The sequence below is a fragment of the Apis dorsata genome, unplaced genomic scaffold, assembly GCF_000469605.1.
Source record: "Apis dorsata unplaced genomic scaffold, Apis dorsata 1.3 scaffold_295, whole genome shotgun sequence".
Taxonomy (NCBI): domain Eukaryota; kingdom Metazoa; phylum Arthropoda; class Insecta; order Hymenoptera; family Apidae; genus Apis; species Apis dorsata.
The window spans coordinates 1,780,809-1,798,444 of record NW_006263570.1 but is presented as its reverse complement, the minus strand read 5'-3'; the positions used below and the strand labels follow the sequence as shown (position 1 = coordinate 1,798,444).

Here is a 17,636-nt window from a genome sequence, read left to right as displayed (position 1 = left end):
CAGCATTGCGGAAAGTGGTTGCGTGTGTACGTGTACAGGTTTTCGAGTTCACGGTGCCGCAGCCTCCTCCTGCCCTCCTCCCATCCTGTTTCCATTGCGATGCGGCTGAACCAGATAGTATGTATCCTCGAGATACTTATCAGCCAATTCTACTTCTGCTTAATATCTTTTGTATTAATCTGTGGCTAGGGATGTCTTGTTTGACTAATTTATCCATGCGAGGTTGGATTATATATATACAGTCCGCTCGTAGGAGGATTTTCAAATGGCGATTTTTATCGGATTCGTTTTGAGAGAGAGAGAAAGAGAGATTGAGAGAGAGAAAAGTATTGTTTCTTTCTGTTTTTGGATTAGAGTATATGGGAATGAAGTAATGGAGGGAAGATAGGATGGTTATTATTTAATGATAAAAATTATTTGTGAGAAAAATAATTGCAATTGTTTTGATTGCATTATTTGTTAAAATTTTAACACTCAAAGATAGTTTTAAATTTTTTTAATTTTAAATTTAGTTTTAAATTTTCGCTTTCTAAAATAAACTGTAGAAAGTAAGGTATAGGTTGGATTTCTAAAAACTTGAAAATTTAATTTAATATTGTTGTCTTAATTAAAAATTTTGTAAGAAAATTTCTTTATGAGATTCTCTTAAAATCTTTTTTATGATATTGTTTACCATATGATATTTTTTGTATGGACAGTAGTTACATTTACACAGGTAAAAATTTTTCTGCCAGGAAGTCAGACTTAAAATACGTGATCCCTTAATACACACAACTTTTCTAGAAACAATAATTTTCAATTTTGCAAGTTACAAACGCAGGCAATATATAATTTAGTTCACTATAAACATTTTATTCTAAGAACATTGCAACATCTCTCTTTGAAATAAAATCAACTGAGAGGTGAAAAGAAGAGAGATATGAAATAATGTAACAAAAAGAATATTAAAATAGGCTGATAGAAGTTAATTTTTCTTTATTTTCATGCATTTCTTAGAAAGCAGTTTTCAGTGTTTAGATTCATCCTCATTCATACCTCATAAAACAAAGTGTTTTTAAAATTATATATTTATGAACGCTTTTCTTTTCAAACAGCCAATGGACGTAATCGCGCTTCCTGCCCAACCGGTAATTAAAAGTTTCTGTATTTTATTAGTTGTAAATGTTTCATACCAATGGTTTTTGTTCCATTGCTTCATCTCAATTTCGAATTTCCTTCGATAATCATTTAATGATAAATTTACTTGCTTTTTTACATTTTTACAATTTTCACTTTCTTCTAAGATATTTATAAACACTTTCTTTCTCATTTGAACGCAATTTTTAACTTTTATACTGAAACTTATTTCTGATAATGATATAAATAATAAGAAAGATTTATGCATAGTCACATAACAATAATTTAATTTACATTACATTATGAGATATCAAAGTAAGTATTTTTATTATTTTTTTAATTTTATTTGGAATTAGGTCAATAGATACTTATTGAAGAGATTTATACCATTAATTTTATATTATTAGCTTTTCAATGTTGTACAATATGTACAAAATAAAGAAAATTGTAACTATATTAAAGGTTTCAATTATTTTGAAGTTTAATATAAAGTTTTACAAAATTTCAAGCTATGTACATGTTAACAGAGAATTGTAAAGAATAAATACAAAATATTATTTTTGCAAATGAAATTAAATCAAATTCCTGTATCGGTTTGTTTATTCCAATATTTTATTTTCATTCTACTGTATCCAACATCCAATTTCGAATACTTTGAAATTCTGTTATCTATGTTTTTTTAATTTTCAGTTTCCCCAATATGGGGAACTCACTTATTCAATTTAGTATTGAAATATTCAGATTTTTATTGACAACAATAATGGATGACATGACGAATAAAGATTTATTCATATTTAACAAAAAAGGCAATCCTATTGACTGTATATACATATGTATAATTTCTTTTATTTATTTATAAAAATAAATAGAAGAATGTAATGTATATAAAATAATAAAATAATAGCAATAAACACGTACAACTTCATAAAATATTTTAACATGAAATAGTTTTATATTAATTATACTTGTATAAAATGAAAAAATGTATTTTTATACAGAATGTAAATTGAATTGAATATTTTTCTATTTGATTTTATTTTACAAGACACGATCATTTTCAAACATGAAATGTTATTTTATTAATATAATGAAAATATTCAATAGATAATAATTTAATAATTATTTCATTCATTTGAAAAGAAATTTTACTCATCATTTCGATTCAAGTGCATTATTTTAGTTCAATTGCATGTTTTTCATATTTATTAAGTCTTCTAGAGACAATATTTTTATTCTCCAATTGCAAATTTCTTCTCATAAATTTCACAAAGAAAATGATTATTTATAATCTAAATTATTATAATTATAATTTATCTATATGCTATAATATTTTAATTCAAATTAAAATATAATTAAAATATAATTAAAATATAAAATTAAATACAATATCTCGTTTTCAAAATTTTGGATCTTAGACAGTGTACAAAATGCTTGTTTTGACACAATTAAAAAGGACGATGCACGCGTCATGCAGTTAGGCATATGCAAATTGCTGGGTGCAATTAAGTCTACGGTGCAGTCTGCATTTTTTACATGCCTTAACTTCGGAATAATTAGCCTGCGGTCTAAATGCAAATACCGTAGTAAAAAAGAGACTTTTAGAAGTGGTTACAAGATGCTTGGTGAAGTGGAATTCTAAAAATGTGTGACACATTTTTTTTTTTGAAAATGATACAATAATTCCGTAGAACAAAATTACGTTATATATTTACAATAGTTCACAGAATATTTGAATATTCTTTTCAATGAATGATTTAACATTCAAATAATATAAAAATAATAATAAATATAATAATACGTGTAATTGTTAATAATAAAACAAAATAATTATTAATCTTATCATAATATTCAATGGTAAATTATCGTAAATTTAATTTTCCCACGAAAATTTTTGATAAATTGTTTAATAAATATTTAATAGCTCTCGTAATGTTTATACTCAAATTACAGTGGTAATATTAATTTCTATACATAATCGTGCAACACAAATAACGAATATTAATTGTTCGAATAAATACGTATAAACGTGTGACGAATATTGATTTATTCGTAATGTTATTACATTGACATGTCTTACAATTAAATTATTGCATATCTGTTTTTGAGATCGAACCTTGCATATAATTGTTTAATCAAGACATTTCCATTCCAATTCGTTTTACTAAAATCCAATTACTAAAGTTTTTCATTGAGATTGACTTAATTAACTAACTAATTAAAATAATCAAAATCAACAATAATCCCGTTCGATACATAAAATATTACGTGCCTGTGTTCGTACAAATGTTCAAATGATTCGAATTGTACGTAGTTCGAAGAGTTGTAACATTTTTATTCCATTTCTCTTAATCCAAACGCTATCCAAACGTGTTCAACGTTCATTCCAAATTCGTTTCTACAACAATTAATAATGGACGAATTGCAGAAATCCAGAAGCGGCAAATAAAATCCATACCCCCGCTATAATAAAAGCCCGAACGATATGAGAACATGGAGTAAACCAATATCGAGCACAAAGCTTCGGGATAAATTGATAAAATTTATACCGTCTATTTTACACGGTTACAAATATCCCCACGCGCAATAATAATAAAACAGTATTAACATCAACCGCAGCAAAACAAACGGTAGTAATACCATTTTCCAATCCCGCCCCACAATCCACGGTCCAAAGGACGCACGAGTAAAGGAGGGGGGATGAAATAAAAAGAAAATAAAAAGAAAAAAGAAAAGAGAGAAAAAAGAAAAAGCTTCATCAGCCTCTTTTCCACGATTTCTCTGGCAATCGACCTCACACTGGATTAGAACTCGAAACGACGCGTATAAATCGTTTGTATCCGCTTACCATTAGTTTCGCCCCTTTTCGTTTTCCGGTTTGCCATGGTTATCCATGGTCAAACGAGAGAGAGAGATAGAGAAGGATGAGAGAGTTCGTCGTTAATAATTATCGTGGCGAACGAACTGAAAAGCCCGCGGATTATACCGGTATATCGGCGAGAGCTCGTTACGAGCCGAGGGATTAAGACGCGACAAACGACACTTTATTTTTATTATTTTCGGGGGGTGGAATCGTATAATTATGCTCGGGGAGGGGATTAAATCCACGTTCGAACCTGTGTATCTTACATTTACAGGGGATTAACGCGAATTATAATCTCATTCGCGACCTTTGCCCTTTGCGAGATTTAACGAAGTTACGCATAATGAGAAATCAGAGATCGGGGGAGAGTTGTGCGCGGGTTGTTTGCGCGATTATCATTTATTTGCGCGTGGATTATCGGAAGTTCGCGTGGTGGTTTTGTCGATGATTTGTGGTTGATTGCCCGTGAAATTTAAAATTTCAAAAAAGGGAAGTCCTTCTTTGTAAAAAAGAAAAAAAAATGTAACGCAATTGTTCTTTTCTGAAATGTGTACCCTGCTCGTAACTCATTATTATGCCATTATCATGTAGAATGATTCACTATATGTAATCAAGCATATAACGTATCTTTTTTCTTTTTGGTTGAAGAAGAAAAGATTAGAATACGAATGGTTTGAGATAAAGTAGATTTTTATTATACCTTTAATTAAAAAAAAAAAAATTTATTTTGTTTTACCATTGCATGAGTTACTTTATCTGTGTATCATGGAAATCCATTTCACAACAGGTATGGCGGATATATTTGCATTGTTTTATTAAATTATACACTATTTTTTCAGAATTATTTTTTAAAATTTTAACCAATGTATCTCAAAGATTCTCAAATTCTTTTTAATAGAAATTTCTTGTTTCGTACTTTGCTCACCTTTCCATTCAATTTCTTCAATTTTAAAAGATCAAAATTTTAAGAAATATTTCAATCACGTTTTTAATCTATTTCTCACGATATCACGAGTCTATTAAAAAAGAAACTGGTTAATTCACGTCAAAGTAACTTCCTTTTTTTTCGTATCATTTCAGGGGAAGGAGATGATTATCTGACCATATCTCTAAGAGATGGAGGGGTGGCTGTGGGCATGACTTTGGCCAAAGGGAGATTAGATCTGCACATAAAGCCTGTTCGGGTCCGGTTCGACGATAATCAATGGCACAGGATCATCGTTCACAGGAAAGTTCAAGAGGTAAGAAAATTCATTCGTCTAGTTTTCGTGAATTTAGTTATTAAATTTAAAAAACGAAAAAAAAAAAAAAAGAAAGAAAGATATCATTATCCTGATCATTTATTGTTATATGAACCTTATATGAATCTACTGACTTTCACGTGTTACGTTTTATAAATTTCAAGTTTAAATATCTATATATTTGGAATCGAATGATTTAACACGAATTGACTTCATATTTTCTTCATATTCGAAATAACATCACAATGCTTTAAAATAATTCTAATTTTGAATTATTTTTTATACAGCAAGTAATTTATGAAAAATTTATTGATTTATTATTAGGATATTTATTTATATTTGTTTATAAACATCTTTTTAATCCGATATTAATTTATTGATTCGCTTGTGACTGTAATTGGAAACAATAAAATTTTAAATACTAGACAGTTATAATTAAAATTACTGTAGAGTTTAAAAGATATAGAAAAACAGAAAACATTCGACAAATCTTTACATTAAATACAAAAATTGATCTCTTATGAAGGTATTTTATAATAATAATAATGATTCGTTTGACTAATTTTATATTGCATTGATTTGGTAATCGAAATCATGAATTTATACGATTCTTCACTTTTAGAAGAGTTTTTTCTCTTTACGTTGAATTGAATATTTTAAATCGTTCGTCCGTGCACGTGCTACCGTTTGCTCGATGTTTTATTCAGCACCGAAACTGAGTAATAAGCTTCTTGTGCGCATCGTTTCTCGATTGAGGCTTTTTAATAATGAATATCGAGGAAGAAGGAGTAACGCTTAACAAGTTTGCAAAGATATTTAAAGAGTGGTTCAGTTTTTTTTGGATTCATAAACGAGATTTTCCTCTGGATTGCGTGTTTTTCTCGCGTAAATTTATCTTTTTAGCAATTCGTTTGTTCTTTTATTTATTGGATTAATTCTGTACAATACTGTACATACAGCTCAATGAATTTAATAATCTTTAAACGTTAAAAAGAGATATGGTATTTCTCGAAAATATTTGAATAATATTCCATAAAAAAATTATATGAATATAATATGTTATAAAAAATTATATATTGTATATTAAAAGAATACATAATATATTATGATGATGATGTCAATTAATTGTTATTATATTCTATACATTTACATTCTCTATGTTTAATTTTAAATATAATTAATATATTTTCATGAAACTGTTAATGTTTTAAAAAAATAATATTATAACTATTATTATATTATACATACATATATATATAATTTGATTTGAATCAGAATATAGAAGCTATAAAATAAAAAAAAGCTATAAAATAAAAAATTCATTGCAAGAAAATATATTAATTTAAGTGTATTAATAAACATTAATTTTATTCATCATCATCATGTAATTTATAATATCTATTTGGATTTCTCTCAACTTCAATTATAACGTCATACATTATCTTTTTAGTTATTTTAATAAAATTCCATGATATTTTGGTCTAATAGAATTCCAGAATACTCAATTAATATCAAAATTATATAATTAATACCCAAAATATTTATATTTCAACACGTTTTTCCAAATTTTGAATCACAAATCAATCTCAATATAAGATTCAATATATATTTCATTCATCGTCCAAAAATTAACACAATCCAAATTTATATTTAGTTTCAGTATTTTAAATTCCATCCTTGTAATTTTTATTTCAAAATCACAAATCATTTTTTAACAAATCAATCTTTTCAATTTTTCCAATATTCCTAGACACGAAATTAAACTCATATATATACAGTTCAGTGCGTTCACATTCACGATGAAAAAATTGACAACAGATACGCAAAGATGGTTTCTGTTCCTCGAGTATTGGTTGCATCGAGGCTCGAACTGCCAAACAAGGGATATTTCATGAAATATTAATGAAAGCATCCCCGTTCCCCGACTTTCCCTTTGATCTCTTCGATATTCCTTTAGAATTTCGTGGACCCCGCAAAATTCTTCCTCGTTCGAGCGTGAACGAGGGAGAATTGTCAGCAGACACACGGAGATATTAGTAGATGGCCCTCCAACCGTGTGGATCGAAAGCCTGTTTTCCAATAGATGTCGCGTTCTCAATTGAAAACACGTCGATACGTGTTATTGTCGTCGAGCCGGTTCGTTAAATTTTATTGTGTGTATATCTGCTCTCCTTGGCGGAGACTTTATCGATATCGAGGAATTTTATATCATAACAGGGTTATACATTCATTTTCTACGTTTAACGATGTTTAACCTTTTTATTTCGATATTAAACAAGATGGTACATTGAAGATATTGGATATTAATGTATATTTTATAAATGGAAGAATATTGAAATCGTTTTGAATCGATTGTTTCTTGGTCGAGGAGAAGAAAGAAATATAAAGAAATTTCTTTTTCTTGAACGAGGAAAAATTGTTGAGATAAAATAAAGTGATTTATAAATTTCTGTTGTTTATATGATTACAAGTAAGTTTTAATAAGTTTTAAATTATTTTTCTTTGATAATTTGGGAAAATTATTGGATTTATTTCTCGAAAATTTATTATGTTATTATGATTCATAATAGTACGAATTTTTCGTTTTAATGTAATTTTCTTTTTTATTGCATTAAATTATATTAAATTATAATATATTCTTTATATAAAATAGTGTATAAAAATTTTACTTGTAATGATTTTAAATTTAGAGGCAGAAAGAACATTTATAATGTAATTGTTTAAGGAATTTAACTATTCTATAAAAAGTTATAGTATATATAGTATATATAATTTAGAATATTAAAACTATTTGTATTATCACACGAATGTATCTGTATTTTTTCTCTAAATTTTATATATCATTTTTTACACTTATCTCGTTCAAGATTTATAACATTTTTAAATTCAAAAAAGTATATTTTTATTAAACTTCCAAGTACAACATACAAAATATATAGAATGAATAAACGTAATAAGTCTGATTATACATTGACTTCTACTACTAAATTCTTATATTTCTAATAGCTATATAATAAAACATATTTTGTATTATGTACTATTTCATTATATACATGTACAAGATCATTTATGTTTATTAAATTTTTTAATTATATAGATCATATTATCAAATCACAATAGAAAGAACAATTTCCTTTTTTCTTTCATTTATATTTAAAATACTTTGTGTATTTTCGATTAAAAGTATTTTCGTTGGATAAAAATTAAGACTTACTAAAATAGTTCTTCTAAACTATTTATTAAAGTAAATAAATAAATAATCGATAATATTTTACGTGAAATCATCGAGATCGAAGATAATAAAAAAAAAATAGAATGAAATAAGAACATCACAGGGATGTTTCATGTTGTGTCTCCGTTATGCGGCTACGAAAGAATCAACTTTCCCCCTATCGACACTCTAAACGATCTCCACGAACCCTCGTATTAACCTCGTTAAAAGCGGAAACACGGCGTACTCGGGTCGATTTCGTTGTCCAACGTTGATGTCCCGAAGCAAATAGATCGGCGAACGGATGTGAGAGCAATATCGTTAGTGTGTCCTGGGTATACACCGACATTCATCGTGTATTACGCGCCATAGGGTCGGTAATGCAATTATTTACGCGTTAACATGGCGCGGGAGGGGAGGAGAGTCCAGCTGGTTTGTCGATTTAACGCCACCGTGTATTCGTGATCGTCGAATCGATTTTATTCGCAACAACCAATGAGATTTCAATCGATATTTTTTCATTTACCGTTTCCAGGCAAATTTGTTCATTGTTTTTTTTTAAGAGGCACTCTGAATTATTAAAAATTCGAATTTGAACAATTAATTTTTGGAAAATACTTGATTAGATTCTGTATCAACATCTCTCAAACATTTCTCAATTTTGAAAATATCTTACAAGTTTCATAAATATTTACGTATGTAAAGTTCGATACATTTCCTTATAGCATAATATGCTATGAATATTAGAAGACAAGGCAAAACTTTCCATATAAAATTAAAGTATATTTATTAAATTAGCAATTGAAGAAACAAATAGCTTGTAACATAATATTCTAGTGCTTCGTTATTCCATCATAAAAAGAAGAAAGTAAAATTCAAAAGGATAAAAATATCGACAAATTGATTTCGATCCTTAAATCTTATTACAATTTACAAAAAGTATCAAAATTTCATTAAAATTCCCTTATTAAATGCTCACAATAAATTGAATAGCTTCGCAAGCACGGACAGAACAAGGGAATGATATTTCTCATCTCGTTTCACAACATTCCCCCGTCACGGTCATCCCTCCCCCCATTCAAGAAAGCCTTAAACGCATCGATCGCGGCCGATTACGTAGGAACGGTCGAACGATCGAGGGGGACATTGGGGAAATTAACCGGAGTGCAGTTTGCCGGGAGCATTAGTGCGGGTTTCTGCATGGCATTGGTGACCTGATTCATGCGGGGGATAGCTCCTTCCGCATCCGCACCCCTTAAATCGTTGGCGTGCAAGCAGCCGCGATGCATTCCCCGCGCGGCTATCTCCGATACAAGATAACGGATAGCCGGCCAGAAATAGATAGGCCTTCCAAGATCCCCTTCGCGGCAAATGAAACGCGATTATGTCCCCGTTAGCTCTCGCCAAGATGGACGGCCGCGAAGGGGTGGGTGTCACGGTGTCTGGATCCGCACGAGATCGATTCGGTGTCTAAGAAGATGATTGATCTCTTTGACTTTGACCAGTCGAAGAATGGAAAATGGCCATTGATAATTTTGCGCATTGATAGTAATTTTTTTGAAATAATAATTGACGTGAGACGTTGAGAAGACGCTTTTTATTATTTCTTTGTGTTTTATTTTCTAGGTTTCGTTTAATTTTTTTATTGGAATTTTAACTTTTATAACGAATATCGATGATCATCACGTTCGATTTAACGTTAGGCTCGAGGGCGTTTCGAAAGGCTAGTTGGAATTAATTTTCGATAAGCATATTGATTATGTACGATACCGATCGATCGTGTTTGATTTGAGCGCCAAAATTCACGTTTAATGTTTAATGTCATAGAAATCAAATAATAGATAGATTATGTTGATTACTTTGGCTTCTTAAAAAGATTTATTATTTAATCGTAATTTTATCAATGCAGGAAATTTTCGAAATAAAAATTTCTTTTCCAACAACAGTCTCTATTTTTAGACTTTGGAGCTTTGTTTATCGCGCGAGAAATGAGAGTACACATTTCTCTGCGGTTATCTGTTATCTTGTATCGGCGATAGCACGGGGAATGCAGCCACTGTCACGATACACAATCACGATTTAAGGATTCCGGATTCTGTTGCATAATGCGAGCCATTTTATGGATTCATGCCACTTTACGATCTATTCTGTTATTCGAGTTTCCAGTAAAATTGGCATTATGATATTAAAAGCTATGAATTAGCTATGCTATCCAGTAAAATGTTTAAAAATCTTTTGCAATTAAATATAAATATTCGTAGTATATGAATTAATCCAATTAATTTAATTTCCATGTTATTGATTTTTATATACATAACTCACATTTCTTGATATTAACATCTCCAAAACCAAAGCCAGACCAATAAGCAAAATAAATAGAGTTACATCAAAGAATATAATAACAATTCTTTTTTCTATCATCTTTCTTTTCCATCACGAAAAAAAGACAAACTTTCTCGATTACGATGGATATTTAAATTACTTAAATTTTTCGATCGATAAAAATCTCTCACCACTGTTAATCCCATTAAAATTATTATTATTCAAATTTTTTTATCATTAATATAAAAAAAATTCGTGTAAACTTTATTCCAAAGAATCGATTATAACAAGATCTCAATTCAATATTTCGAACGGATTGAAATTTTCGAATATGGATACCAAAGTTCCACATCTTTCGTTTGCATACCCAACTTCGATCATAAATAATAGCGGAAACAAAAGCATATACTCGAAGAACGAATTTCTACATCACCGCAAACTGTCGGACAGACCACTAGCGTGGCCGGAAGCCACGGCAAGAAACTTGGGACTCGAGGGGTAAAGTTTGACAGTTTCAATCTAACCGGTCGGCCTCTGAATGGTACGCAGCCAAGTTCACCTTCCTTGATAACTAGTTCACCGCTTCCTCCTCGACCTGTGCCGTCTTTTCCATTACGAAGTGGCGAGGAATATCGTGAATATCGTTGCACACCGAACAATATTCCAGTATACGAGTTCTCGCGAATCTTGAAACGCGTGAAACGGAAAGGGGACGGTGATGCATGAAACGTGGATTGATTTTTCGAAAACAGAATAATTTATAATATAAAATTTTATTCGTATATTCGTATATTCAATTTTATTCATATTCGTATCATCGAATTCGACATATATTTGTGAATTAATTAAAGAAAGGATTATGATTCTTTTATAAACAATGGACGAATTTAAGAATTATTTTTTTTAAACAATTACGATATATATACAAAGAGAGTCAAAATTTATTCGACGATCTGAAAAGGAAAGTTATAAATATTTCGTATGAAATATTTATTCTCGTCGTGAATTTTTTTTTAATAACACGAAAGAGAAAAGTTCGCTTTAAAGTTTGCTTTTAGAGTGTTATAAAAAATTGATTGTCAATTCTTCGTGACTTTGATATCGAGTAATACCACTACAATCCTTTGATTATCGATAATTTCACGTTTATGCGAACTGACATGTTGAAACAACCTGTATTTACGCGAACTTGGCGTATATATAATATCGACAAAATGGTGGATCAATGTTCGTGTTTCACTCGATAATTGCTCTTGTTTCCTTTTTCATTGCCCTACTGACCACTATCAAAGTGGTATTGTGAAACGAAGTGGGAAAATTATCGTTCTTTCTCGTGAAAATAATTCGTTTGTCAATATTTTCTTTGTCTCGAATTAACATGTTACATAATGACAATAATTTCATGTTTTATTTGATTAAGAATTCACATAAATTTAGGATAAATCTTGAAATTATTTCTTAATTAACGTTTCTATTTTGTGTCAATATTGTCGATATATTTGAGTAATTTTTCTATTTCTAATAATTTTAAATAATTTCGCTTATTTTATTTTGAGTTGAATTCTTAAATAGAGAATTAATAACATATTAATAATTGTAGGAGATTGAAAAGAATTAACGTGCATTAATAAAAAATATCTGTGAAGTCGAATGTGTAAACTTGGTCCATAATTGTACAATAAATTTTCATGAAATGCGCGGTTGTTGAATAAAAGATCATTCGGTGCACTTTAAAGGACATTAAAGCGTTTTCTCAGTTTTTCGTCTGGCCATTCGAAACTTCGACTGGTGCATTAAACTTTGGAAGCTCGAAAGTTTTATTTTTATGACGCGTTCTGCGAAAAATGTAAATAAAGAAAATAATTAGATATTCTGTTTTTTAGACTGTTTTATATTTAATGTGTTAAGTTCATGATTTTTTCTCGTCATAATTTTTTAGCACTTAAAGCGATGAATGAAATATATTTTTATTGTTAGCTAAGAATCCAATTAATTGTGTATTTAAGTAATAATACTCATACTATAATAGATTATACTTATAATGATAACTTTATGATATAATAATATAATATAATAACTTTACACTCACATTTTATCCAATAAAATATTCAAATATTTTTATTATTTAATGATAATAAAATTTAAAAACATATTAATGAATTATCGATGAAGTATTTCAGAAAGAATATTCTCAAAAAACATTGCAAAAATATGTGCAATGATATCACTATAACTATACCATTACCATAATACTATTAATAACAAATAAAAATTACAATAATATCAAGTTTTAATATCAAACGTTATATTATTTATTTACAAACTTTCTTCTTTTCTTTTCTTCTTTTTCTATTTTCTATCAGAACTTTTATAAATTTTAAAGACAAAATTCGCCAAGCACAATATTGAATCCCTACCTAAGAGAACGAGAATCAAAGTTTTATCTTCGAATTTCTCAACTTTCCATTAATATTATCATTTCATCCCTACATCTCGCTTCATTGAACACTCTTGTCGCGTCGAATATCTCATTTTCCCCGTATTACGAATATTTCCCAGGGAAATTATGGAATACGCGGCATACTTGTCGATTGGCAGTCGATCTTTCGATCAAAGAGACGCGCATATCTCCAGCCCGGGTATGTCAATAACGGGGACGTCTTTCGCGCCATCTACGAGTCGCCTCTTCATGATTGATGAACCAGATCCCCTGACATCGAACGATTATACCACGGCTAACGTGCTCTACGCGGCAGATAGAAATATCGTATAAATATCGACGTAGACACGACAGAAAAAGAGAATTTCTCCTGTTCTGCGAAAAGGAATATTTCCGACACGATATTACATTTGAATGTAGAGGCTATTGATATATTGATGATTCGAGAAGCTAGATAATGATGGTGAAGACTTATCAATTAAGTTATAATTGAAGTTTGTCATTTAATTGTTCTTAAGAATCAAAAGTATGCTAATAAGATCAAATATGAAATTATTACATTACATTGTTGCTAAAATATACTTTATTGAATTTTTCTTTTTATTTTTACTTTTTTCAATATGTTACGTACAAATAAAGTATAAATTTCTAATAATTAATTCTTATTCTTGCAATTAAAGTTGTTGTGTAGAATAAAATCGTCAAGAATTAGATTGATGATAATAAATAATTTTTTTCTAAAAAATGGACAAAAGTCTGGATATTAATTCGAGCACTATTGGTATATTTCATTTAGAGAAAAAGTCCATCGTGTGTAAAGTGTATTTGCAGCAGAAATTCCGTCGTTGTAGAATTAATTGCGACACAGAGGAGAGAAGACACGTCTCTTTCATTCGTTATTCAGGACTCGCGTTTCTTGGCTTCGTCCCTGGGAAAGATTCGCAAAATAGTCGACACTCTCTGTAGTCGCTTGAACGTTTTCGAGTGGATATTTCATAGACGCTTTTCATAGTCGTTTTTCGTGTCTTTTATTAATCTCGCGAGACGCGTCTTAAGCACGATGAATGGAGGAAACGATTAAAGGAGTGCAACGTGAAACGATTAAAAGACGGTATCATCGTCTTATGTATAAAAACTCGTCTGAGTAACTGGAATTTCCATCGAGCGAATTCTTTAAGCAAGATTGCGAGAGGCAGCCTCTTGAGATATCGAGAGTTTAACATTCGTGTTGATTTTTCTAAATTTGTTGTGAATGCATGGATATTTCATCGGTAAAATTCTTGTATAATTGGAAATGTGTTCAGAAATATTCGATTGATGATCGATATGCAAAAGATATGTTAAAAAATATTCATTCGTGCATACTCATCAATAAAACATCGATTTTTCATGTAGAAATTCAATTTTTATAATTCTATTGAATAGTTTTATTTTTCTAATGGATTTTCCGATCATTTGGCTTTAGAATTTTAATAAATTAATAAGTTAATTAATTAGACTTCGATTAAAGAATTTCGAATTAAAAATTATAACATAAATTACGTTCATAATGAAAATATTATTCAGAGGTGAAAATAATGAAATATTCATGCTTTATTTAATTACAAACACATAAACATTCTTAAACTAAATTATCATATTATTTGTATTAAAACAATATCTGTAACGATAAATAATTTATAGACTAAATAATTTATTTTAATCTTTGTCTCCCAAATCATTTAAATATCCATAAATTCAATCATATAATAGAAAATTTTCGGATATTTTGACATTTTAGATGTTCTACAATATATCGAGAAATAATTTGTTAAAAATTATTACAATATACAATAATATTTGTTGCAAATGAGTTACTTTTAAAGAAGAATAAGTGTCTATATTTTAATATGGATATTATAGTGTAATGTAAGAAGCAAATTGTACATTTTTTTGAAACTGGGTCAATTTGCTTTTCATATTAATGCATATTTTAAATAACACCTTACTGATTATACAAAAAGAACAATTTTATGGAAATTGCATTATAATTTATTCCACCAGTAAGTCAACAAGTGAAATTCCGCTGCAGAAATAGCATACTAATGAGATTTATTTTAATTTACAATGTATCATTTTCATGAAGATTGTTCTTTGACATACCATTCACGACAATAAATTGACTTGTAACCAAAATACATTTATGTAACAGAAAAAATTCATTTTTTCGCTTTTATGAAACATATACAGAGATGTATACAGAAAATTTCTTTCTGTCACAAAATCATTTGTAAAGAAAAATTAACAATCAGATTTCAAATAGATTCATAATCCAATTATTAGACAAATCATTTATTATTATAATAAAATTGTAAGGAAATTATTTATATTTCTATTATTCTCTTGAAATTAATCCTCATATTAGCATTCGATATTTTCAAGATATCATTCAATTTATGATTTCAATAATTTTTTCATTCTAAAATTCTGATCTTGGTGATTTGACTAGATTTGATAATTTTTTGATAAAAAGAAAAATAATAAAATTTAAATTTTCTTTTAAATTGAAGTTTAATTGAATAATATGAAGATTACAGAGAATATTGTTGATAATAATAAGTTGATATTAATTAATAATATGATTCACTAAAAATATACTCTTTTTTTATGTTTTTTTCACTAAAAATAATTCATACATACACAAATATCTAAGTATCAACACAAGAATGTTAACTAATTCAAAAAATGATTTTTACTTTCATCCATAAAAAAAACTTTTGTATTTCTAATTATAATTCTATAAATTTACTACTTTTCCAACTATCCTCCACTTTTAAATTCTCGCCAATAATTTTTCTTCACCTACGATTCTCCATAAATCCAAAATAAAATAAAACTATTATTAATACCTCCAATCATATTCCACCGTCATCAAAATACCAATTTTCACTTTCGACGCAAGACAGACAAAAGTTCAATCTCTCTCAACATTCTCTCTCCCTTTTATCCTCCCTCGACGCGTTAAAACCACCCCAATTTCTTTTCTCCGCCATATCGATAATCTCGTCCCCCTTCTTTTTTTTTTTTCGTACGAGGAACGAAGTTTCAGCAAGTTTCCTTCGCTGAAACGGCGATCCTTGGCATTCATCCTTTCCCCACGAGGAAAACCCGCCCGAATCTTAGCCGTCGATCGCGTGTGTACGCCCCAGGTGGCTACAGTTTCCGCTCCGGGCTAATGCAGTCGCACGACGCGCGACAGAGAGATTGGGTGTCTAGACACCCCCACCACCACTGTTGCAGGTGAATTCGAGACAAGCTGTACTCGTTAAAGGTGAGAACAGCGCTCGAGGTAGGGGGTGGAGGTAGGGACACGCGCGTGTCACTCGCAGGCGAAGCGTGAAGGCGCGTCTTCTCGTTTGTCTTCGGAGATTGTTTTCAGAGAGAATAGGATCGAGGATACGTTGGGAATGGATATGTTGCTTTCTTCTGGATTACGTCGAGCGAGTTGGTTTGTTGATTTATTTTATAATTGTTTACGATGCGTTGTAGTAGACGGATTAAGGAAGTTTTTCGATATATGTTTGATGGAGAGGATTTCGAAACTTCGAAGACGTGTGGAGAGTATTTGGATGAGTATCTCTTTTCAAAATATATTCACAAGGTTTGGTTCTTATTATTGTGAAATTTTGTGTGCTAAAAATGGAATCAAGAATTATCGAGAAATATATTTCAGGGGGTAAATATTTTATTTATATTGGAAACAACTTAAAAACTTCTTTTCTATCTTTATAGTTTCGAGTTAAAATTGGAAAGGATTGTCTCTTTCATTACATTGCGTATCCTCAAAATTCAAAACCCATTGGGAAAAAATGCATTTGCTTTTAAATAATAGAATACATTTTAGCGCGTACTCGTAAAAAACCTCAGAAAATTCAGAAATAAGTTCCTCTATCCAAATATATAAAATAAAAAAAAAAGAAAAAAGAAGAATCAATGCAAAAATTTCTTCAATTTAAATCGATATCCAAGCGAATATCCCTTTATTTTTTATTCTTCTCGATTTCGATCGAGAATTTCGCTGCTTTCCTCCACTGTTTTTCCTTCCTCCAAGTTTCTCCTCCATACATACGTTCTCAACATAATTACTCGAACGAGAAAAAGCCCTTGGAGCGTAGCAAATGCGGCGCGCAAGGGAGACGACGGTATTTCGCCTGGGTATGGATTTTCATCTGCCCATCCCCCTTCGGGTGAAACCGAGCGGAGATGGCACAATTCGATACGAAAATTCAAGGCATTTCCAAGTTTCCTCGGCGGCGACGAGGGGTCTGTATCGATGCATAAGTTGAAACCGATTCGCCTTTCGTTGATTTATAGCTGGCCGAGCTTGGTCGACAGGATATACACACGAAATATCCCTTTCCGGTCTTCGTTCGGATGAATGTGTCACTGAGCGTGGCTCTGAATCGT

The 17,636-nt window shown here is 30.0% G+C and overlaps 1 protein-coding gene across 13 annotated transcripts in view; it reads left to right on the top strand.

Moving 5' to 3' along the window:
* LOC102674491 (neurexin-1) overlaps positions 1–17,636 on the top strand; it is a 425,676-nt gene that overhangs the window by 188,149 nt on the left and 219,891 nt on the right. For 8 of the 13 annotated variants that reach the window (XM_031511252.1, XM_031511253.1, XM_031511247.1 and 5 more), the window contains 2 exons: positions 1,095–1,127; positions 5,057–5,217. In XM_031511252.1, the coding sequence (XP_031367112.1) occupies positions 1,095–1,127; positions 5,057–5,217 (194 nt within the window). The remainder of the gene's footprint in view (positions 1–1,094; positions 1,128–5,056; positions 5,218–17,636) is intronic. The other 5 variants (XM_031511258.1, XM_031511256.1, XM_031511254.1 and 2 more) reach the window with 1 other exon arrangement.